We start from the raw sequence: 25,131 nt of genomic DNA, 5'->3' as shown, positions 1-25,131 counted from the left end.
AAATAAGGTCGTTGAGATAGCCTGTCATTTTCCTCCTCCTGCTCAAATCCTTTAAATCGTGGTGTTTGGAAAAGTCGTCAACTACGGCAACTACTAACGCTCCAAAAAATACTTGATGTAAAACTTAGATCTAATAACTCCTAGTCGAAAATCATTATCGTCCGACAAAAAATTTTTTGCGAATTTTTTAACCTGTTTTCCCATAAGCTTCTCTTAGCCACTCTCAGCTGTGAGGAAACTTCAGGTAGTTACTGTATTGAACGAAGATTTTGATTAATATTTTTTTATGTCTACATAAATATGTGTATAAAGGGGTTTAAATTTTATAAACAGTCTTCGATACTGGAGACTTATTAATCCATCTGTTTGAAAGCGCCATTTCCCTTCCTGAATTAGACGCCAACGCTCTGGATTAGGTTTTTCTTCGGTATGGTATAAGGTTCGGTAACGTGCGAAAGAAGTGAGATTTGGTAGACCATCAAAAGGACGTGTTACAGTTAGATTGTGAAAACTTAAACGTTGAAACAAATCATCGTCCTCTCCACCCCATCCCCAGAATAAATTTGAAAAGCCGTTTACTTTTCGGAAATCCTTGATTGAAAATGCGGTAACACCTCCGAAATATCCATCTGGAGTAGATCTATTGGAACGGTTACAATTCAAAGTAATGAAACTATATATTCTTATTATCTTTGCTTTAGAGGTAAAAAATTTTTTATTGATCATAAAAATAAGTATTAAATTCTTAAAACCCTTTTTAGCAGTTATAGAGTAAAACACGTATAAGCGGTATATAGAGAGGACAGTGGAGCTGGGTGGAGCCTAGGAAAGTTGGTGCTCCTTGTTTTCGTTTTCGTGCGATAGAGGGACTACATTTCAATAAATATTTGTTAAGGACTGATTTATATGTATTTGAACGTTCGTTGTTGTGACTTTGGGACTGTTGGGACGACACAAAATTTGTTTGGATTCATCCATCCGTTGCATCATCCCTTGGGAATGTTCCCCCCATTTTTTTTCTGTTATCGCCTGACCTTGATCGTTTTCATCTAGTAATAACTTATTGAGAGGAGGTTGCACACTTAAATTTCCATCCATGAGTCAACTGATCGACGAATAAAAGCCCAAGGTCTTACGCGAAAATTTTTACAAAGGAATTTCTAGGTATACCCCTGACACTATCAATAGGCACCCCTCCCCTGTGGATTATTCAACTTTTTTAAAGTTTAGACAACACATGGAAAAAGCAAACAAACTGCACACTTTTGGGGATACACTTGAAAAGTGTGGGTTTAGTGAGGATGCAATTTTTTACTGTGTAGTAGTTGGAGTTACAGGGAAAAGATGAATGATTCCCACTTATGACACAAATCGCATAAAAAACATTAAATTTTCGTCCCGAAAATTGTTATGTTTTATTACAAGCGATGGGCATCGATTTAATTTACTTCTAATCGGCTATGTTGATCACGTCATTCTTGCAGGTTATTAAGGGGGTAAAATACAGAAGAAAAAACATTTCAAGCTTTACTGAAAAAAATCTTGCCGATTATTAGCCTAACAATCCTTGAATAAAGGGAATCCAAATTGGGTAATGTTATTACAAAAAATACGAGAGTGTAGGGTAGGAGAGACTTGACATAGTTGACGTGGAAATTATTTTTTTTTTGGGGGGGGGAGGGTTACCGTTTTCTTATTACCCAATATAACAAACCCAAGATAGTCTTAAAATTAAGTGGAACTTAGCTTTATAAATTTTTTTTAATGTTAATAAAAAAAACCTGTATTACAACTTAAATTCAATTTTTAAACCAAAAAATTAGAAAAAACTAGATGCCTCTCTTGTGGGGAATGTTGCTGCATATGAGAGGGCATGTTGGTCAATGCTAACCTTATAGACCAATATGACTAGTGAAAAAATTACATTTAACATTAGGAAATATATTTCAAAATAACATTTGGAAAAATCATGTGACTTTAATTCTTGATAGCTCCGATGAAGCAGAAAGAAAAAAATCTTTATAGGAACCTTGTGAAAAGAAATCAAAGTTTATTAAAAATCATTAAAATTATATCATGATATAAAAACAAAGAAACGTAGATTAGCTGTCAGAGGTCTTGATATCTTTTCAAAACCCAGAGAAAAAGACTTGGAGTTCTTTTCCAATTACTTTGTTTACACTTCTACAATGAGGGAAATTACACTTGGCAGTGATAGCAATCTAAATAGTGCACTGGTTTTTCTTAAACAATTTTGACGTAGCCTAGCAATGGGTTCTGCGTTTAATAGTTATTTAGAGCAAAAAAAATAATTTAACGGTAAGGAAGAATGGGGCAATCTGACGTTCGGTTGGCTCAATTCATTTTTTGGTTTTGAATTAAAATAAAATATTGAAAAAATCAGGAGATGTATATGTTAGTAATGCGCATCCTAAAATAAAATATCGTGGAATTACCACAAACGGTTTAGGAATGAAAAAAAATTAATATTTGTCTTAAAATTGGGTCGTCCTATCTTAACTTTCGAATCAATTATCGGCTTCCCGATTACTTCAAAATGATAAAAATATCGAAAACATTCTTTATTTATATCTTATTATATCTTCTTCAAGCCTGTTTAGTTGGTTTTATATTTCAAATATTTCAAATAATAGATATTCAATAAAATGCTAAGACCCCTCTTTCTCGGTCGGATTGGCAATACAACGCCTGGATTTGGCGTATATTGTTTCCTATGTATTAAGTCCCATTTGAATCGAGAAACATGCCTTTGATACACAGGAAAATGGAATAAAGCAAAGGAGTGGATTGGGGAGGGGGCGAAAAGCAGACATACGGCAATCGGAAACGCAGAAAAAAATTCTTGAAAAAAGGGTTGAAATTGGGTATCACAAAAGTCGTGATATCCCAGACATCTTTCAGAGTTTTTAAAAATTCTTTTAGAATGTTGAAGAGGGATGAAAGAGCTACATTTTGTTTGAATTTATTTTTCCCTACAAGCTCAATATACGGCTAAAATCGATATAGCTGGAGGTGAAGGATATGGATTTTCTTTATATTTAACGAATTTCAATCCCGATTATCTCGGGACAAAAAAAATATTGACTTTATTCCATTGGAATTGCCTTGCGATTATGAACAGAACAGTTCTTGTCCGGATTTTTAGAGTCCCTTTCCAAATTATGATGCGAAAACTACCGCCAGAAAAGGAGGTATTCCGGTCCAGTGGGTGATTGCTTGTTAAAAGCTAAAATGTTATATTTTATTTCCTTACTGAAAAAAGGAATAAATTTCGAACAGTTTATTGGTAAAGCTACTTGTTCACTGTTAAAAATGATCCCGAAAATCAAATAAAAATTTAACCCATAAATCGGAAATAAGTGTTTTTGGCCCAAACATCCATTAAAAAATAATGTAAAGCAATTTTTAGCATTCACAATTAAAAAAGAACAAGAGTGTGATTTTTATGCATAATATAGATTTCTAAATATGGTAAAATTATCAATCTAAAAAAACTCCCTACTTCAAAATTGTTATAAGATGAGAAGATGTTAAGAGCAGCCAATCAGAAGACGCTATGTCTGTAACTTTGGAGACCCGAATTCAAAACCCGGTGGCTTCCTATCTTTTTTCTGGGATTAACGGCTTTAATCGTATGCTTTTTTGGGAATAAAATGTATACCGTATTGGCATTAAAGACTCCCGATTATCGGGGTCCATGCCCACTGGGGGATTTTCAAAATTTTTGACCCTAAGATCGGACCAAATTTTAAAAATGAAGGGGTGAAAAATATAAGTATTTCTCAAATACCCTAGCAATTTTATCTGTTACTCGACCTACCCCCTTCATTTTTTAAAGCGTTTTGGAGTTTCAAAAAAGAAATGTTTTCATAAACCCAAACAGAATTTTGATAGCTAATTTTCCTCTTTTTTAATCCTAGTAGGAATTAAAAATATTGGAAAAAAATAATGGCTCAAAAACGTATAACGCGCAAACTATTAATCAACAAAATATGTCAAGTCTCTCCTACTTAAAAAAAATAAATGTAATTAAATAAACAATATTTATTTACTTGTATTCAAAGATGTCAATGGTAAAAGCCATTTGACGAGGTTTCCCGTCTTCTGGACATCCGTATAGGTTGGCATCGTTTTCTGGTAACATATCAATGTCGTGAAATATGAAACATTTGAAATTGCTTTGTAACTGAGCTTCTTCAAACCCAATGTTCATTAACATCCCTCTATTGAATGGCGAGCCATCTTTAGTGTAAAAGAAAAGAGAAAAGTATTTAACATATCGAATGATCCAATTTGAGAAATAAAGCTCGGCAGTGGAATAAGATGGCGTAGAGTGGACTACCTAGATTTTACGAGATGATGATAGAGAACGATAAAAAAGAGTGTAGGGGAGACTGGGTTGAGGGCTAAGTTGGCCCCCACCATTTTTCGTCCTCTTGCGAAACAGGGATTGCATTTAAAAATTACTGAAATAGTCTTAGAAGTATAGGAAACATTAAATAACAGAATTTTTATGACACTTAAATCATGTCGTCCATTTTGTTTTTTTGTTTTTCTTTTGTAGACTTCCCTTGTTAATAAAAATTGAAAATAAGTTTCTAACAGAAAATTATTTCCTCTTTCAAATTTTTTTTAAAATATTAACAAAACAACTTTTTCTCGAGGCAAATTCTCTTGCTGGGTTGGAGATAGGAGGAAAAAAGTTCCGTAAAATTTAGTTTATGACTTCATCGCCAGGTATTCTTTAAGCCCATAATAATAACATGGGCCATTCTACCCCGTTACAGGAGCAATTTTCTCTACGACTCTTGACACCCTCCCATTCAAAGTTTTTTGGTTTTAAACAAAGAGAAAATACGGATTGGATATCTAATTTTATTCTCTTTTTTAAGCCTGGCGGGGATAAAAAATATTGAGCAATGAAGAAGTGGGGGCTCAAAAACACAAAAAGCACAAACTATGCCTACTTTCTCCTAGTCCTAGTAGCCTGAGAACAACAAATAAAATAGTTTTTTGGTCAAATTGTTTCGTCCATTTCGTTTTCTTTTTTATCTTTAAAACTTCTCTATTTAACTTAAAATTTAGTAAAATTTTAGTTAATGACGCCATCGCCAGGTGGTTATTTAGCCCATAAGAATAACATGGGTATTTCTATCCCAATAACATGACAATTTTTTTCCCGTTACTGATTCCAACCCCCTTAATTTTCAAAGCGATTTTTAAGCTCGATTAAGCTGATTGTTTTTCAGATTTTTCCTATATCGGGGAGGGTAGGTTTAAAATGGATTCCTAAGTTTGGGAACACTCTATAGTGCTCCATGCAAAGTAGGGTACTTGAAAGGGGAACAACTAAAAAACAGGTAGAGCTAGAAAGACGAGGAAAAATCTGAAATGATGAACTTTGCAAGCTCAATAGAAGTCTTCATTTTCAGATTTTTTGCGTCATATAGTTCTTCGCAGTTGGGAATTGAAAACTGAATTAATGTTTTTGCCCTTTCTCCCCCCCCCATTTCCACCCCGCGCGCCTTTTTCTCTGTTGAACAGAGAAATTGCGACCTTATGAGGGGGCGACAACCCGGCGTGGGTGAAAAGAGGGGGGAAGAACTGGCCAAAAAATTAATTCAGTTTTCAATTCCTAAATACCTTTAAAGTACCCTACTTTGCATGGAGCACTATAGAGTGTTCCCAAACTTAGGGATCCATTTTAAACCTATCCTTCCCATTATAGGAAAAATCTGAAAAAATCAGCTTAATGCTACCCATAATGGCTACGGCCAAAAAAAATTCGTCGCGATCCGACAAAAATTGGATTTTTCGGATCGCAGAGAAAAAAAGCCAAACTCCATAAGGTTCTCTCACGCGCGCGCGCGCGTTTCCAAACTACGGGTAGCTACTGTAATTTATTTGTAAATAATTACCAGTCTGCTCCACGACAAATATGGAATATTCCAGTTGCTGTCGCTGAAGAAACAAATGAATATAAGATAGAAAAATAATCAAATGAACTTTTCTGTTGCGGTAAGGGATAACGATGGCAACTTTGTTCCTTGATCGACAATATTTGGGCTTGTAGCTTCCTCCAATTTCTAATCCATTTTCTTTCAAACGTAGCTCGATGTCATGTTCGTTTGTAACACCAAGGGATTTCGTAGATTGAGGGATATCCATCCAACCAACTAAACAATTAACAATTAAATGCACATTAAATTTTGAAAAATTATCAAGTAAAATAGTAAAACAGGTTGCAAAAAAACCTATGCAGGCAAAACTAGGGAATTTTGAAAAGTTCATTTTTACTGCTAGATATTTGAATCTAGCGTAACGGAATGTAAGGTTTCTGGCTTATTAAAAAAAATTTCTTTGAAGTGGGTTTAAAGTTTTTATGGAAAGTTGGGTTTTCAGACAATGTGACAGACAATATCGCTTTGATATATTGTCTTTCGTTTTAGACATCAAATGAATATATCTAGGATGGGCCAGCAGAATGACTTGCCACACTTCCAAGAGGGTCCTGGGGGAGATTTTTCTACCCCTACCCCAACGTCGTCTGCTTTTCGTTTGATCTCAATTTCATTTTCAATGCCTTTGTTAGCAAACAACAGACAAAAACCACCAAAAAAACCACCAAGATTGACCTGGTTTAGGCACCTCCTGGTTTAATAAGCTTCAATGTGCACCACCCCTTATTTTAAATGAGTACCCGTTTTAACTCTCAAGGTATGGATAAGTGTGGGTAAAATTGTTACTGTATAGGTCTACCTCTCCGACAATTGGTTTTCAAATTATGTGTTTTGAAATGGTAGAGGCCCTGCTAGCACGCTTACATCTCAACAACGTATTCCTGCTATCCATTTTTGACGATTAGATATACATTTTGGTCATCCATGGTACAGTATCCTACAATTAATTTAAACAGCGTTTTTTTTTTAGCCACCTATCCATATTTCGGGAAACTGTTTTGGCCTAAATTCGGGAGGCAAGGAACAAAGCAAATGGTAGGAAATGGGAAGAATAAATTAAGGAGTTATAGGCTCAAATAGCCCTTGGCCATGTCTCCACCCAGTCCCCCCCCCCAAAAAAAAATATGAATAAAACCAGACAGGCTGTCTGGAATTGTCATGGCGTGAAAAAAAATGGACAACGAATTATTCCCGCTTTATATGCAAGATTTCGGCAGCTTTTAGGTTTTCTCGTCACTTTTCCAAAAATTGACAACAAGCCTAAGGCTATTCCAGTCATTACTTTCTTCCCATCTTTCGCTTTGTTTCTAGCCCCCTAAATTTATGTAAAAAAGCCAAAAACAAGTTCTTGATATATGGATACTGTACGTTGAATGTCCGTCCTAATGTCACATCTTTCTACGTAGATTTTTAACGTATATATGATATCCATTTTGGACGTAATTTGGACGTCCGAAACAAGTAAGATGTACAGTATCTTCCATAAAAATCCGACCACTCTTTTAAAAAATAAATGCCGCCTATCGTTTCGCGGTGGAACTAAGTTCCCAAACAGTGAAGAAACCAGACAGTTAGGGTGGGGAGTAGTTTTCCGATAGATTTCCAAAGGCTTAATTGTCATGGCAACGAACAGCCTTTAAGGCGTTTAACTCTTAATCTCATGGCCTATACTAAGGAGAGGTTGGGTCACGTTGCCGCAAGCCATCGACATAAAATTTCAATGAGAATTCCCTTTTCGCTCAACCTGAGTGAAAAGGAGGAAGGGCCGGTTGCTATGCCAACTGACAAATATAATAATCAAGCGGCAATTTCTATAGTTATAGTAACTGAAAAATTTAATTAGATAGATAATATCTGTTGCAGCTTAATTGCCGAGAACACAGGATGATTGAATATGTCCTGAAAAACATTATGCGACGACCGCACTTTTTTCACCAGCATTCATTTTTCAAATAATTCTGACGAAATATTGAGACTTTATAATATTTATGTCAGCCTATTCCCTTAAATGCTTAAAAAAAATCCAACTAACGAGCGCGAATTAATCAAAGACGTGTTATGTTGTTAAGTTGCTATAGCAACCACCCCTCCTCCTTTTCGTCCTGTTTGAGAGAAAACGGCAGTCTAGTTGAAAATTGTTTTCGATGACTTGCGGCAACGTTACCTAACCTCTTCTCAATAAGGTTGAGTTCATGCCTTAAGGGCTGTCTCGTAACTATGACAATTAAGCCCTAGAAAATCTTCGAAAAACCGCGAAAAACTACCCCCACCCTAACTGTCTGGTTTCTTCACTGTTTGGGAACTTAGTTTGACCGCGAAACGATAGGCAGCATTTCTTTTTTAAAAGGGTGATCGGATTTTTATGGATGATACTGTACGCTAGATTTACAACGAATGTTAAAGAATTGCCTGTCCATCGTATCGATCCTTCAACCTTTCGCATCGTTATCCACCGCTCTATCCACTAGCCCAGCCGCTGTATAACAAATCTAAACAATTTTATGATCCATACCTTATAACTTAGAAATTGTAAAATAAAACAAATTAACATCTAATTACATTCACACTAAATAAGGAACAGGATTTAGGAATAAAAATAAAAATATATAAATAAATAAACATTTTGTACATTTAAATTTTACTGTTTCATTGTTACTTAGCTGAAAACATAAATTTATGGAAATTTCTAATCTTAAAATGGTGAATTAAGGCTAGTTTTCATGAGTTCTATCAACTGATAGAAAAATTTTAGCTTTAATTCTGGTGTTTTTCCATTGGCCGTCCATTTGTTGTACTAAAATGAACTTAAACAAAACTATACGCATATTTGTATCCAATGGACGTCCAAACTAGGTCCGTCCGTTTATCGTCCACTGTGGTCATCTAATGGACGTAATTTGTAACCAGGGAAAGTAGATCCAGTTTATGTGAAAATATTACGTCTATTAGACAGTTAAAATTCATACAAAGTAGACAAGATCACAACATCGAAGAAAGACGTGAAAAGTACGTAGAATCGTCGTACTTTTTCTACGAAAAAGACGCGACGAAGAATGGATAAACATACGTCGCATAGACGGATATTAAACCAGCCGTACTAGCAGGGGGATTGATTATGGCCAACTTCTTGTCAGTTCATTTCCTTGAATGTTGCCAATAGGGTTGCGTAACGGTTGCGATATCGCAGTTAAATTAGAATTTGATGTTAAGAGAAAGAAGTAAAGAATGTCAGAAATGATAAAGAAACGACCAAATAAGGTAGTGGAGAGTGGGGCTATAGGGCCTGGAGGCAAGTCTCTCTTTTCACGTAATTTAGAACTGTTTTCAATTTTACAAATTATAGATTTCACTTATGTGTGTATTAATATCATGCGCACTAACATTAAAAATTTCAACGATATATGACTAGCAATTCTAAAGATAAATAATAAAAGCACTTTTTGACTTTCCTTATGTAAGATTCTTCGAAAAGGATTTTTCAAAATAATTTATGTATTTTGGAATAAGAATGAAAATATTTAAAAACAATGGTGAATTAGAGATTTTTGTTCTCTATCGACGTTTTTTAGAGGCGTAAACCAAAAATTTATTAAAGTGGTTTAAAATATATTTGATTGTAGAAGACCTTACTGGGGCAAGATCTGCTTGTCACCGTAGGGCTAGTTGGCTTTTTGGCTCAAATTACTTATGAAAATAAAAAAAAACTAATAAGGGAAATATATTTATCAAAGTGAACCTGAAAAAATGGATCGTTTTTATAATGATTTATTTCATCAAAATTGAAATTTCAAATCATCCCATGGTATTATGGCTGTTTTCTCAAAAGAAATAAAGAGCAACTAGCTCCTTTTAGGGGCATATTGTGACATTCTTGATTTTTTGTAATACTTTTAATAACGTATAAATGGTAACTAACAAAAATTTAAAAAAAAATGTTGAAGGAAAAAGAAATTTTGTTCTTATTTTTAATACCGAAAGACATAGAAAAGGTATTGATGGGAGGAAATGGGAGAAAATATTAAAACATTAGACCAACCCAGACCACTTTCCCCTAATTAGAATGGTTTATACAGTAACTACCTCAAGTTTGGGAACGCGCGAGCGCGCGTGGGAGAACCTTGTGCAGATCGTTTTTTCTCGGCGTTCCCAAAAATCCAATTTTTGTCGGAACTCGACGAATTTTCGTTTTGCTTAAGCCATTATGGGTAGCATTAATCTATTTTTTTATAGATTTTCATGATCAATGGAAGGGTAGAATTTAAATAGATCCCTAGGTTTGGGAACGTCCCCTAGGGCTCCAATTAAATTAGGGTATTTCAAAGGGGGATAACTATAGAACGGGTAAAGCATGGAAGACTAAGAAAACTCTGAAATGGAGAGTTTCACAAGCTCAAAAACAGTCTTCATTTTCAGATTTTCTTGTCATATTAAAAATAGATTTTAAAACTAAATGTCTTAGATAGTCCCTGCCCTGCAGTGGCGTCAGAGCCATTTATGGTAGTTTAAACTAGCAAAATTGTAGAAATAATGAAAGCGTAGTTGTGAACAATATTTTGGTACACATACAGTACCCACCAAGCTATTAGGTACACCCCCCTTTTTTCATTGCATTCTTCTGGCACTACGTGTCTTAGAAAAAGTGCAAATACTACCCGAACGGCTTGGGCTAGATTTTTTTTTCTTTTTTTCCTGAGTAGATCAAATGACGATCAACATTTTTTTCACACACAAAATTGTCGTAGGATTAACCCCCAGGGTGCTACGGTATCGTACACTTAATTAGGTACACCCGTTTTCCCTAATATGCGCCGTGTTAAATACGGCGTTTTCAAAAATATACCAAAAATACTAAATATCAAGCTAAAACCTTTTTCTTTGTGCCAAAAGATACAAAATTCTTCACTCTTTAAGCATTTAAAGAACGCTTTACAATAAAACCAACTCATAGAACCCTTCCCTATACCTCAAAATTTTCCACTTCGAAATTTGTACTTTTTACTACACACTTGCACTGTCGCCACCAGAGGAATTACAAATTTCGACAAATTTTGAAGTGGAAAACTTTGAGGTATAGGGAAGGGTTCTCTGAGTTGATTTTATTGTAAATAATTCTGTATATTTGTATAGAGTGAAGAATTCTGCATCTTTTGGAACCAAGAAAAAGATTTTAGCTTGATATTTAGTATTTTTGGTATATTTTTGAAAACGCCGTATTTAACACGGCGCATATTAGGGAAAAATACGGCGTTTTCAAAAATATACCAAAAATACTAAATATCAAGCTAAAACCTTTTTCTTTGTGCCAAAAGATACAAAATTCTTCACTCTTTAAGCATTTAAAGAACGCTTTACAATAAAAACAACTCATAGAACCCTTCCCTATACCTCAAAGTTTTCCACTTCAAAATTTGTACTTTTTACTACACACTTGCACTGTCGCCACAAGAGGAATTACAAATTTCGACAAATTTTGAAGTGGAAAACTTTGAGGTATAGGGAAGGGTTCTCTGAGTTGATTTTATTGTAAATAATTCTGTATATTTGTATAGAGTGAAGAATTCTGCATCTTTTGGAACCAAGAAAAAGATTTTAGCTTGATATTAAGTATTTTTTGTATATTTTTGAAAACGCCGTATTTAACACGGCGCATATTAGGTAAAACGAGTGTACCTAATAAATTGAACGATACCGTAGCACCCTGGGGGTTAATCCTACGAAAATTTTGTGTGTGAAAAAATGTAGATCGTCATTAGATCTACTCAGGAAAAAAAGAAAAAAATTCTAGCCCAAGCCGTTCGGGTAGTATTTGCACTGTTTCTGAGACACGTAGTGCCATAAGAATGCACTAAAAAAAGGGGGTGTACCTAATAGCTTGGTGGGTACTGTAAAAATAATCGGTAGCATCAGTGATGTTATGTTGTGCGATATTTGCTACGTTTTATGATTTCCGTTAAGTTAGTTTGGGTGTCAAATTTGCAACGTAATTAAGCTAACAATTCAATAAATTCATTATTAGACAAAATACGATAACGTAAATTTTATAATTACGTTATTCAAAGTAATGTTAACGTAGAGTAAATTATCGAAGTTAAGCAATTAATTTTTTTAGGAAATAAGTGTAAAAATATGATTTATAGCGTGTAACAACTGTCGGTATTACCCTATTATAGTATAGTGTTTTTTTAACAGTTTTTCCGTTATTTCGCGTTATATAAGTTCTAAATTAACATATACTGAAACAGTTATTGCCTTACCTAGTAATGGAGAAATTATGGGACAATCTGTTGTACGTAGAAAATATTGATTAAAAAAGTCTATCGAAAATATTTTTAAAAATATTAAAGATAGAGAGAAGACAGTAATTTGTATTCGACATTTAAAGAACTTTCGAAGGATTTTTGACCAACGTCCTGTAATTCTGGTGTCCATAGCTGTACTACACTGGCTCAGTATTCGTTAAGTATACCTGTGAATTTTAAAATTGGTCCCTTAGATTAAAACAGAGAAAAATGGGGCTGGAAAGACCAATGGGGCTGTTTGGTACGATTTATTTTTGAAACACTTAGAATTAAATTTTGGGGATGAAATAATTCCGAATAGTAGCCAACCATAGACAACTTTCAACTTGCCCCGAAATTAGGATGTCTTAGTCATTTTTTAAATATTTAGCTATTTTTTATAAAGAAAAATACGGCATAAAAAAGACAAAATAATAGTACTTTAGAATCTTTTTTTTAATTAATTCGTTAATTTAAATTCCAAAACTTTTTTAATTACTTAGATTTTTTATACTTTTGATTGCTTCTTAGACCTTTGATTTTTTTAAGATGCACAATAATACCATCTTTATCCCTGAGGTATTAAGTTTACTAAATAACCGAAGATTTAGAGGTCTTTATAGCAGCATAGACTCCTCCTTCATCGGTCGACCTGAAAAGCTTTATTGTGATTTTTTTAACCAATAGGAATCGTGGAAAGTGAAAATGGGCAGTTATGACGAAATAATAATATTTCCAAGCTATTCCAATCTAAACCTGGTATATTTACATTATTTCAAATGTAACTAAAGAAGGTTTGCATCGTTTTTATGATTTAAACATGAACCCATGTTACATTATTATCTTTTATTGGCATTTAAAAAAGTAAAAAAAATCGGCCATTTTGAATTTTTTATAGCATTTCAAATTTCAAACGTAGATTGCACCACTTGTTAAGTAAACTAGACTGAATTTTAAGTTTCAAAAGTGGAAACAAGCTTTGGAATTTTGAATATTTTGAGACTACTTTCGGCACTCTGGCTATGATGAGTCAGAGAAAGGGGATGGGAAAGCTTGATATAAGCGGCATTGGAGGGTACTGCTAACCGGTAATTTAGCTGATAGTTTTTTACTGCGTATGTATACCCAATTAAATGTTAAAAGCTTACGGAATATCCAAAACAAGTCCCAGTTTGTTCCATTCATAATATTCTATTGCACAATAAAAAGAAATTAATATGAAAAGGTATAAACAAATTTGGTCTCCAGTACGGTTTGAACATTAGAGCTATAGAACTCCAAGATAGTACACGAACAACTTAACCATCGATTAACACAATTTATTTGAATTTGAACTGAAAAATTGCAAGAAAAGGTTGTTACATTGTCTCTTGAATTAATTTACATATTATTTGAAATTAAAAACCTTTTTGTTATAAGCATACAGTCATCCGTGAAAGTGTCTTGAGCAGGCAAATGGCTCTCTATGTTTTAAGTTTAATTTGACGGAAGGGATACTACGGTGCATACCGTACCCCATCTACGAAAGAAAAAGAGAAAAGGGCGTAAAATATTGGGGGTACGGTATGCACTGTAGTATCAAATCCGTTCAAAAATTCAAAGCTCATCTCTCTGACCACTTGACCACCTGTTCATTCAATATAGGGACAAAGGTTTGAGAGTAATGGAAATTGAGATTTTTTTTTAGCTTTTTCGTCCACTGTGTACCTAATATGGTTATACTGTGATGCACATTCTGTGTATGTACCAAATGGTATCACAACAAAATCATACCCCCGGGTATATTACTTTGACGTACAATCAGTATATTAATGAATATACGCTGGTGGATCTATGATGAATATTCTTTATTTGATCCCATCCTAGATCCGAATAATTTTATACCTACGCTATACTACCGCCCCCCCCCAATGGCGACCTGGATCTATTCATCCCATATTTACCTACATCTTACATTAAGTGGATGGGCCGTGTTAGTAGGGCTGAATCAATAATTTCCGTTTCGCCTCTAATCTTAAACTTCGTCTCATTTATTATTCTTAAAGCTCAAACGCACTGATCATAATAAACTAATAAACAAAGTAAGCAGACGACAGTACGTAGTACGACACACATACAACGTAGTATCTTTCATAAAAATCCGAATGTTTCCGTCACTTTTGTTATTTTTAAAAAATATTTTGGCATTCTATGCTTAATTTTAAAACATGAACTTTGTAAAGTAATCAATTCTACACATTATGTAAAATTTTGGAAGTTAAAAAAATAATTTACATTAAATTAAGCTATTTGAAAAAAAATCGTTTTCGGATTTTTTTAAAAGATACACTACGTACGACACACATAGGGGGGTGGGTGGAGGGTGGGTAGGCTCCCCCCCCAGTAGAAAAAACGAAGCCTTTCCGTCGTATCCCCCCTCCAAAAAAACCCAACCCCCTTCCCAACCAACCCCCCGCAAAAAAGAGCCCCCTCCCACCCACCACCCAAAAAAACCGACCCCCTTCCCAGTTCCTACCAACCCCCTGCCAAAAAATCGACCCCTTTCCCCAATCCAAACCGAAAAAACGAAAAAAATGTTTTATTCGACAGGGCTCACGATCCGCTGAACGGATGATGATTTAATTTCCTGCAACAAAACCAATAGCATTATTTTCTTAAAATGTTTCAATTGTAAATTCGGTTATTATTTACCGATTTCTGAATCTTGCCAGGGCATTGTTTTGTTTGAAGACAAATTTAAATCTTTGGACATAGGGCAATGTGTTGTTAACTTTGACAAGACACATCCAACCAGGCCAGCTGGAATTAATCGAGTTAATGCTGCCTCCCTGCATCTTCGGGCTACATGATGGCGAGCATTCAAATGTGCTGTGCTGGAATAATTTGATGAGCACGCTCAACTGGATATGAAGATGGAGTGGATGGGCAGGCCCGATTGCATGAGCTGAATTGACTGGATATTTGGATAAGCAGGCTCTATTGGATGAGCAGGCTCGACTGGATGACCTGGATTGACTGGATGAGAAGCTCGAGTGCATGCACAAACTCGACTGGATGACCTATATCGAACGGATGACCTGGATTGATTGGATGAGTAGGCTCAAGTGCACGTGAAGGATGGACTTTATATTGATAGGAAGCAGGTACAAGATCCGGAATCTGACGAACATGAACCCTTGGATTGGCCATCCCTTCATCGGCCACCCTTCGGGTTCCTATAGAAAGAGGATACGCGTTGGCTGGAAGGCTTGCGAGACTATGAAAATATCATTAAAGACTGGGAATAAATGGTACAAAAATGAATTTTCTTACGAAAACTTCCTCATGCTCGCCAGTAGCTACATAAGATTTCGGTAAAGAATCCAAAAAGAATTCGATTGAAATTGAATTAGTGCGTTGTTCATGTTGCAATTCTAGTCATTCGTTCTTGGAAATCAAGTTGCATTTTAGTGAATGCTTTACGAATTGTTTGCCCCTCTATTAATTGCTTTAATTTGTTGCAGTGGCATTTTCAAATACCTTGTTAAATTCTAAAACAATGGATTTACCAATCCATTGGTCAAGAAATTTTGTGTTTATCTTTTGATTGATGGACTCAAAATTTTTATTTGTAGATATGTCCTTTGATGCAAAACACGTTGAGGCCATCAATTTAAATCCAGCATGAAGCATGAATTGTTTCGCCGTCTTGTTGAGTTAGAACACTGATACACGAATCATGGGGGTTTTCCATTTGAATAGGCTTGTACAAATCTGTGACGAATGGCTACAAAATAAAAAGAAAATAAGTAATTAGAAAAGATTAAAAAAATCTTAAATTATTATGGAAGTATTCATAACTGTATTAGTGACAGCGAAAGATTTTGTGAATAGGCTTTGGGGTTCAATACTTTATTTTAAGTTGAAAGAATTGCATCAACTGAGTAAATAATGACCAGAGCAACACAAGCATGTAGGGAATATACTAATCCACAATTCCAGCTTCCCAGAATGCTCAGAATGTAGGGTTTTTATTAGTTTAATAAAGTATGTGTCTCTGGCAAGTCGACAGAATATAAAGTAACATCCTATGTAACTATCTCTGAGATCAGAATCTATAGCAGGCCAATATAAGTTAAAACAATTTTTCCTACATAATAAAAATAACGATTGTTAATTTTAAAAATTTTCGTATGTGTTCTCTCTTATTTGACATGACTAAAGTATTTTTACCTGAAGTTGCAGACTAGCAACTGGGTTCGTACTTCAAGAGCAACTTCAAAAAATGGTATTACATAGCATAGTGCCCATCTCCAATCTAAGAAAAGAAATGAAATTCAATTCATTAACGACATTTTTTACACGTAAACCAACATAGGCTTACCTGACATTTTTGTGTGTGCTAGGATTTTTCCGTTAGAAGAAAATGTCGGTCAATTACTTAGTCTGCTATCTGCCGATTAGTAAATCGAACGCCCGCCGCTAGATGTCGAGAAAAGCTAACTTTCTTTAACGATATGCGCTAGTTCTTCTAAATATAGTCTAATAAATACACCAAATTATAACGACAGATAAACTCTATATTATTTTCATTCCGTTATTACGGAAAAAAACCGCTTGATAGACGTCGTCGTCGTTGTGTCTTGTGCGCGTGGTTCTCAAGGAGCTGCAAGGAACTTAGAATTTTTATTCTTTCGTAGTTGATGCGTGTGTAAACTTATGCTGTTTCTGAGTCAGCGTGAAAGGTTTAGGGTAGAGTTTTATTTTCATTCATTTGAGCGGTAGCCTGCGGGAGTTAGTTTTTTGCGACATAATTTTTCCCTCCCTGTTAAAGGTATAAGATTTTCGTCGATTTTTCTTTGAAAAAATTGGTCGTTGAAATGGTAACTCCATCATGCTACTGCCCAGATTAATGAAAATAGCACCATATTCCCAACTTTTCACGCTGACTCCAAATAGGAAGTCAGAAACTGCATAATTTTACACACGCATCCATAGTCAACTATACGACAGGATAAAAATTCTATGTTCCAGCTTTATGACAAACACGCACACAAGAAACGACGACGACGACGTCTATCAAGTGGTTTTCTCCGTTATTACAGAACGATAGGGAAATTATTTGTCGTTAGAGATTGGTGTTTTTGACTTAATAAATAAAATAAAAACTAATAAATATAGCTCTGTATATAGCGATGTTTGTTGAAGGTGCTATTTTGGGCGAGGGTTTATAGGAGCTACGAACCGCGTCTCGTATCTCGTTTAATGGGTGCCATGGGCATTGCATTTTACTCTTTTGGTTGCAGACTCGAGTCACCATGTCACACAATAGCTATCATAATGATATTAATATAGGGCTTAGGCTAGTTTTCTATCTTTCTCCGTCGTTATATCCTTTCAGCCCCTTATACGCATTTTGAATACATCCAGTCGCCGCTCCAACTCCAACTCCAACGTTCTCCCTCTCTCACGAATATAATAAGAGTTAGTGAAGACGAGGCGAAAGGGACAACACAATACACATCCAAAAGCGTTAGAGGAAATTGCGGAAATATGGTTTGACACAGAAGGAGAGAATAATAAGATAAAATTTTGAGGGAGAAGAGAAAAAGCCGAAAAAGCCTCGGCCGTCAAAATTGCGCAACATGGAAGCTGCATAGAAGTCGTACAGAGACTAGAAACGAAAGTTTAGTGATCATCAGCTAGAGAAAAATTTAGGTCTCAGACTCTCTGCTCTCAACCGACGAGCGTGTCCAATGCGGATACATGCGGATCTTCTTCTACTGTGTCCACATTATCTCAGCGCTTGAAATTCTCCACACAGACTTCGGGGAAGACTCAGTCGTCGATTTTAATAGCGCTAACCAGGTCAGGACCACGAATGAAGTACAACCTGGTCCTTCTGACCGGTACTTCCAGTCTCTTTGCCGCCCGTGGTCGCCTCAGACTCTCTAGTGCAGCAATTTTGTATACAGTGGTTTTATTCTCGTCACTCCTTGACCAACACCATCGTATGTTAACTCTCCGTCCCTGTTGGATCAACTGTTGATTCTGTTCCTACACTTTTTTCTTCCATCTGTTTCCCGAAGGGTTTTAAGGCGAAAAACTTCCCTGTTTGTTATATAATAAAACGATTTTTTTTTGTTCATATACTGACCGGATGGGACGCTAACAGGTGTCCCTCCTCCACCACTCCCGAATGCAAAATTGCAGAGAGTACAGAGTTTACAGCGAGAATTGTGAGGGAAAGAAAAGAAAAGGCCTTAAATGGATCTGGAGAGCACACCTTACCGCATTGATCTACAATGCATTCGAGTGCTAATGATAAACGCAGTCGATTGTCCAATAATCCGGTAAAGTTTATGCAATGTTTTAACTGTTTCTTTCAAACTAACATCGCATTTGCGATGGTACAAGATTTTTAATCAGAAATGATTGACTTCTATCTACATTCATTTTTATTGCAATGGGTAGACGAGTGGGGAAGTTGTCAGGGGACTTGAAAATAAAAGCTAGGCGAAACAAATGGCGGTCATCACATGTAGTATATTTACGAGTCCATTCACATGCAAGTATCTTAGCTGGACTATTAGCTGGACAACCTTTTTTACTTGATTCAGAGACGGCCAGAGTGGATGTATCGCTGGTGATACTGTTCTGATCCAACGTATCCATGTACCGAAAGCCTATGCCTTCGGCATTCCCAGCTGCCATAGCCGCACCTAGAGCCGTCGTTTCCGTCAGTGGGTCTCACTGTTAAAGAATTCGCGAATACTTTTTTTATATTTTGGGATGGACATACTGTCAATTAGTCATGAACGTACCTATGCGAATCCGGAGAATGTCAGTGTAGAACTAGACCAAAAGATTCTTTTGCGTCGTTCCACCATCGACACGCAGGTACGTCATATGAGCACCAGCGGCGCGAATCCTCACTTCCACTCACTTCAACAATGCCCTTTGTTTGATAGCACACAGATTCCAAATTAGCATGAGCCAAATTTGCCCAGGTAGTAAGGTGGGTCAATCCGTAAACAACTCTTCTTCATAAAAAAAAATAGTTGAATAACGGGGGGGGGGGTTAAGGCCCATAAACGAGAGAACAAAATAGAATCTACCAGTGTTAGTCAAGGAAGAGACAGATTTCTCGCATTCCTGAAAGTCAGAAACTAAATTAAGAGCCAGACCGGCGATTTGGCGACAGTTGTTGATCTTTCCATGACACAGCAGTACGGTTTCTTATTCTATTTTGGAGAGGCCACGTTTGTTATCAATTCGTGTTCTGATTGAACTGGCTAGAACTAGAAATCCAAAAATGACATCAAAAGAAATTTCATGATGGTGGAAAATCAAAAGCTAACCACCATGCCTGTGTTGTACAGTAGAAATCCTCCAGCACCATAGTTTGTCCAGGTTCAAGGCATAACTTGCAAATTAGAGCCGAATGATGGTTTCCTAGAGACACTTAATAGTAAAGGGAAACTATTAATTAAAGATGCTCAAAACAACTGCGCCATTGCATTCAACTTATGCCTGAAATAGTAGTCCCGCCTAATGGTGTGTAATTATAAAGAGGCCACACATTAGTTGGATGAACTTTTATTAATCTGCGGAAGAACAGATACTGGAATATTGAAGAATCTGAAAATAGAGAGAAAAAAATTATTGAATGGTTAATAATTTAATAGTGTTTGATTTGTTTTACCTGATAAAATAAGGATCCCAGTTTAAGGTTACCAGATTCATCAGCATAGTATGTGGCACATTAGTTACGTTAGTGAGATACAGGTCACCCTTGAATCCACCGGTGAGATTCTAATGGATAAACAAAGGCAGTTTACAGTATAATCATCCACTTTTGTTGGCAAACTGTCAAGTGTACCCCAATAGGCCAAGTGTTGACAGTTCCAAGCAACCAAACCGTTTAAAAAGCAAAACCTACTACAGGAACGTTTTCCTACCACCGAGTTTATGTGACTTAAAATAAGTAGTAGGAGAGAATAGTAAGGGTTGGCACCAATTTTTTTATTTTCTCTCCCATTTCCCTCCACCAATACCTTTTTGATACCTTTTGGTCTAAAAAAAACGAGCAAAAATTCTTTTATCTTGAAGGTATTTTTTGAAAATTGTATTAAATACAATTCCAGCGTCTATAAAGTTATAAAACGAAAATGACGCAACATGCCCCTACAACGGGGCCCTTTGTCCACCCTGTAATTCTAATGGGAGGACAGCAGATACGGGGGTTGATTTGAAACCTCGATTTTGATCAAATATAACAAAATAACAACGATTTATTTTTTAAGGGTTGTTTTTATATAATTGCCTTGGTTAGTTTTTACTATCCACAAGTAATTTGAGCTAATTCAAAAATTCAGTTATTCTCAGCAATGGCAATTTTCCATAAGCCAACTAGCCCTACGGTGAAAGGCAGAAATAGCCCCAACAAGGTCGTCTACACAATAATATATTTTAAGCCACTATAATCTATTATTCTGTTTACGCCTTTACATACAGTCGATAGAGGATAAAATTCTCTATTTCACTGCTATTTTTAGATATGTTTATTATTATTCTAAAAGGCATTATCTGAAAATTTTTTCGAAAAATCTTACACTAGAAAAGTCAAAAGGTGTTTTTACTTTTTATCTTCAGAACGGTTTGTCACATATTGTTATAAATTTTCAATATTAGTGCGCATGATAATGATGCACACGTGGTCAAAAGCTCAATTAATTTAATTGAACACAGAGCTAAATAATTGGAAAAGAGTGACCTGCCTCCAGGCCTTTTAGCTCCACTCTCTCTTAATCTGAAGTCCAAAAAGTTATTTTTTCCGCCTTGCAATTTTGCCAGCATCACTTCCACCGTATTTTTTGTGAAAGCGGTGAATTCTAACTTGTGAATAACATAAAATAACACAATAACAGGACATTTTTGTTAGTGAAGCTAAATCAATAAAAATGCAGCAGACAGAATCTTTTTTGGGTGTGAAATGCAAAACAAACGAACGGCGATACCCGTACATATTCGAGGTATCGAGATCATTATCAATCGATTTTCCGAGTATGCTGCTCAAATGTCTCGACCATAAATAAATACATTTTACTTCTTAATTCAAATGTCTCAGTTATTTCCACTGGTCCAAATGTCGGGCAATCCAACTGTCTTTCGTTCCAGATGTCGGCAATATTTGTATTAATAAATAAAAGTAATTTTTAATTTGAGTTCAAATGTCTCAACATTTTGAAAAAACAATCCAAATGTCCAAAAAACTATTTGAGTCCAAATGTCGGGTAATCCAATTGTCTTTCGTTCCAGATGGCGGCTTTGCTCATCTTATTTTTTAGTATTCAGAAAGTTTGAAATGTTTAAAAAATTTAAATTAAAAAAGTTATTGGGCCTTAAAATCGTTTCGTCTTTTCCGATATATTTTCCTTCTTTCAACTTCCCTAGAATCAATGAAGCCGTCTTAAGTTTTCGCAGTCCCGACATTGGGTTCTTTGCGTTATTCTTATCTGAAACAGCAAAAAAATTCGTAAAAATATCTTTAAAAAAACTTGAAAAAACCTCCGTTTCAGAATTTTTTAATACTTTTTTATTGAAATCTTAACAAAGGCACCTTTTAACAGAACGATTTGCCGTTTTAGGAGAAAAATTGGGAAAGAGAAGAAAATTCGGAAAATGTTTTTCATGAAGCCATCACTAGGTGTTCTCTTAACCCGAAGAATACGTTGGTCATCATATCTCGCTAACATGAGCAATATGTCATGCCAATCGACCCAATCCCCTTAATTTTTAAAGCGCTTTTGGGTTTTAACAAAGAGTTTGATCATGAACTCAAAAAGCTATTGTTAGCTAATTGTTGTCTTTTTTGGAGCCTAGCGGAGATGAAAAATGTTGAAAATTAAAGAAATTGGGCTTCAATAACAAACGCACTAAAAAACAACAAAAAAAATCAAATATTTCATCGTGAAATCATCAAACGTTCCATGGATTAGGTATGATAGAAGGTTAAGTATGTAATGTTTCTTTAATTACGTTTTTCTGTAAGTACAATTTGCCATAAAAAGCATATTGGTAAAGCACGTTATTACCTTAGTGCTAACTAGCCTAAAGAAATAAAAAAAGAATTGAAAACATTTGAATATCCTGTACCCACCAAAGGTATTAAATCTCTCAATATTTTGTCTTTATAACCCATGTGAGAAAGATGGTGCCTCGAACGGAAATTTTTTTAGTAGACTTAAATTGCATCTTCAAGTTTCATTTTTTTGTCGGAAAGACAGATTAGTACATTAATTTTTTATTAAAAAAAAGTTTAAGAGTTTTGTAGGGAGACGTATCAGTTTTAAATGTTGGTTATTTTTAAAAATATTTCGCATGGTGGTCCCAACCAGTGGCATAGCCTTAGAATATGGGGGAATTTTCAAACAAAGGATTCCCTCCTGTTACGCCAACCTCATACCCTAAGGCTATGCAGTGGGTTGGTAATTTTTCGTTTTTAAGTTAATTTTACGCCACATATTTTAAACTGTAACAAAATCTCTCCGTTTTATCCTCGTGATTCTATCCAAAGGAAAACATTTCCTATTCTGAGGGTTTTTAGTGTTAGCATTGTTGACAGGAGTTGGGAACTATTTCCAAAAACAAGGAACATTTTATATTATTTGTCAACATGTATGTAAAAAACTAGGTTATTACTTAAAAAATCGGGCTTTTGGCAAAGATCGTGTCAGTCGATAGGATTCAGTGGAACAAAAAATTTGCCCAATCGTTGTAATTTTTTTTAAGTGATTAAACGAAGAAAAGTTTTCACACGGGGATTTACAACCTGAAGTGGCCTAGGGCACCTCTTTGACTTGAAATAACCACATTCTTACTGTTTGAAAATTGATGGCCAGGGGTACGCATTATTCTGTTGGTTGCTCCTACACGCAAAAATGATCCTGTCTTTTCTACTCTTACACTACTTTTCTTGAGTTAACTTGAAACTATTAATACAACATAGTGAAATTTGGAGAACTCCTCCGTTGATAAGTAATTGTGTTAAGTAAAATCCTAAAAAGTAGGGGGAATTACCCAAGGTTAAGCAAGTATTAACATTGGTGAATCCAAGTAGCCCTGCTGAAGAGATTATCCTGGTTTTATAGCTGCAGCCAATCAGAGAATTTTTATTGTTTAATCTTCAGTGAAAATACAGCTTTTACATTAATCGATTATGTGTTTCTTTGGAGGGTTATCTTTGTATATAAAGCAGACTTGTTCACCATCTACAGACATCACTCAGCTGTGAGTTGTTTTAAAGACAAGCTGTTCTTAGCAATTTCAATTTGTTCATTTTCCCAAATTAAGTTCAATACATACGAAATGCGCTTGGTAATTATTTCGATTGTTTTTGGAGTGTTGTGTGTTCTTAAAACGCTGGCAGAATCTCCCCAAAACGAGAAAGAGCGTTTGTTTGTAGCCAGCACGGGTATAAGTTTCACTACCTTTACTCTGATAAAAACCACTACAACTTTAACTTCAACCACGACCATGACTACGACCTGTACAACATCAACTGCCGCTTTAGCTACTTGCACAACTGGACGTCGACGTCGGGGTCTCTTTTTCGATGAAAAAGAAGTAAATAGTCGTCACCGACGTGCTGGGCTCTTCTACAACGACAATGAAGTTGAAAACAAAGATGGTTCGGTTTTCCTTCCTTCCGATAAAAAGTAAGCACATTTCATAAGTACAATTAAATTTAAAAATATACTGAATTCTATTAACCTTATTACTTTTGACCACTTTGGAACTAGCCCAACAGAAGAAATTGTCAGTACCCGTGCCGAAAATACGTCAATCATTCCTTTAGATATTGAGGCTGGTTTTTCTGTTCCTCAAGGAACTCCCAATCGTTTTTTGTTGGCATTTGGAACTTCAACTTTCACCAGCATTGTTATATCTACTTCAACTTTCAGTCTAACTGCCATTTGCTTAAGTACAACCGGATTCCCTCTTTGCGGAGGAGCAGGAAAATAAAAATGAAGAAAAATAATTAAATAATGGCGAACTCATACTCTGTCTTAATTGAAGATTTCTCCTAATAGAGAAAGCTACCTATCATAGGAAATTGTTGATTATTTACAATTTGTATTTCCTTATTTCTGGAATAAACATGTAAGCAATAACTTAGTTATAACCCATATAACTACAAACACGGATTATTCAATTTACCTACTATAGTTTAACTGGGCAATGTTAAACATTGATTCCCTTGTTTCGCAGACGTCTAAAAATATTTTTTTAATAATTAAGATATTCATAGTTTCATTAAATAAATGACGCCATATCTTTTCCCATAAAGAAAAGTGTTTTTGCGCCATTCTAAGCATTTATTTTTAATTTTTGAAAAAAGATGGTTTAACAATGCGCTTATGAAAGAAAACGCGAGTGTACTAAATCTACATTTTTGGCATTGAATTTCATTCTATCACTCTAATGGCATTTGTCATTACTTGGTAACGCTGTCAATTATTGTACATTTTTCTATTATCAAATACTAATTTAATAAATTTTAAATTTTAAAAATCAATTGTCTCCTATTCTACCATTCAATTCCCTAGGAATAAAGCTATATAAAAAAATCTTAAAAGAATAAAAATAATAATAATAATGTATTGTTATTGATATTAAACAGCGCCTTTTCCATTATATGATCAAAGAAGCCATGAGTTCCAACAAGAGAATTCAGTAACAAAAGACAATTGAAAGTGATGTGTTGTTAGTTTACAACGAAACTGTATCAGAGGAAAAGAGGTGGAATAGGGGTAGATTGCCAGCAGAGGAAGGTCAATTGGGATAAAGTTCCAAATACGAGAGGAAGCAACAAAAAAAGATCGGATGCC

The 25,131-nt window shown here is 35.3% G+C and overlaps 2 protein-coding genes and 1 long non-coding RNA gene across 3 annotated transcripts; 1 reads left to right on the top strand and 2 right to left on the bottom strand.

Moving 5' to 3' along the window:
- Positions 1-273: 273 nt before the first annotated feature.
- LOC124328671 (beta-1,4-galactosyltransferase 4-like) lies at positions 274-12,397 on the bottom strand. The gene is made up of 4 exons (XM_046787469.1): positions 12,236-12,397; positions 5,940-6,197; positions 4,074-4,263; positions 274-640 (listed from the first exon to the last, which is right to left on the bottom strand). Exons 2-4 carry the CDS (start codon positions 6,187-6,189, stop codon positions 274-276), a joined length of 807 nt encoding a protein of 268 aa, XP_046643425.1. The 5' UTR covers positions 6,190-6,197; positions 12,236-12,397.
- Positions 12,398-16,358: 3,961 nt separating this feature from the next.
- On the bottom strand, positions 16,359-16,662 carry LOC124329538. Its single transcript, XR_006916808.1, has 3 exons — positions 16,628-16,662; positions 16,472-16,556; positions 16,359-16,388 (listed from the first exon to the last, which is right to left on the bottom strand). It is a non-coding gene; the product is annotated as an uncharacterized LOC124329538 (long non-coding RNA).
- Positions 16,663-23,502: 6,840 nt separating this feature from the next.
- On the top strand, positions 23,503-24,414 carry LOC124328315. The gene is made up of 2 exons (XM_046787042.1): positions 23,503-23,958; positions 24,043-24,414. The coding sequence occupies exons 1-2, from the start codon at positions 23,609-23,611 to the stop codon at positions 24,263-24,265; spliced, it is 573 nt and encodes a 190-aa protein (XP_046642998.1). The 5' UTR covers positions 23,503-23,608; the 3' UTR covers positions 24,266-24,414.
- The last annotated feature ends 717 nt before the right edge of the window (positions 24,415-25,131 follow it).

This window comes from Daphnia pulicaria, chromosome 3 (assembly GCF_021234035.1).
Source record: "Daphnia pulicaria isolate SC F1-1A chromosome 3, SC_F0-13Bv2, whole genome shotgun sequence".
Lineage (NCBI taxonomy): Eukaryota > Metazoa > Arthropoda > Branchiopoda > Diplostraca > Daphniidae > Daphnia > Daphnia pulicaria.
Note: the sequence above shows the minus strand (reverse complement) of the source record. Positions and strands in the feature narration are given on the sequence as shown.

Coding starts and splice junctions, on each gene's coding strand:
- LOC124328671 (XM_046787469.1), bottom strand. CDS start 6,189: ATGGATATCCCTCAATCTACGAAATCCCTTGGTGTTACAAACGAACAT. Junction 4,264..5,939: donor ATTTGTCGTGGAGCAGACTG/GTAATTATTTAC, acceptor TTTACACTAAAG/ATGGCTCGCCATTCAATAGA. Junction 641..4,073: donor ATTGACATCTTTGAATACAA/GTAAATAAATAT, acceptor CCGTTCCAATAG/ATCTACTCCAGATGGATATT.
- LOC124328315 (XM_046787042.1), top strand. CDS start 23,609: ATGCGCTTGGTAATTATTTCGATTGTTTTTGGAGTGTTGTGTGTTCTT. Junction 23,959..24,042: donor TTCCTTCCTTCCGATAAAAA/GTAAGCACATTT, acceptor CTTTGGAACTAG/CCCAACAGAAGAAATTGTCA.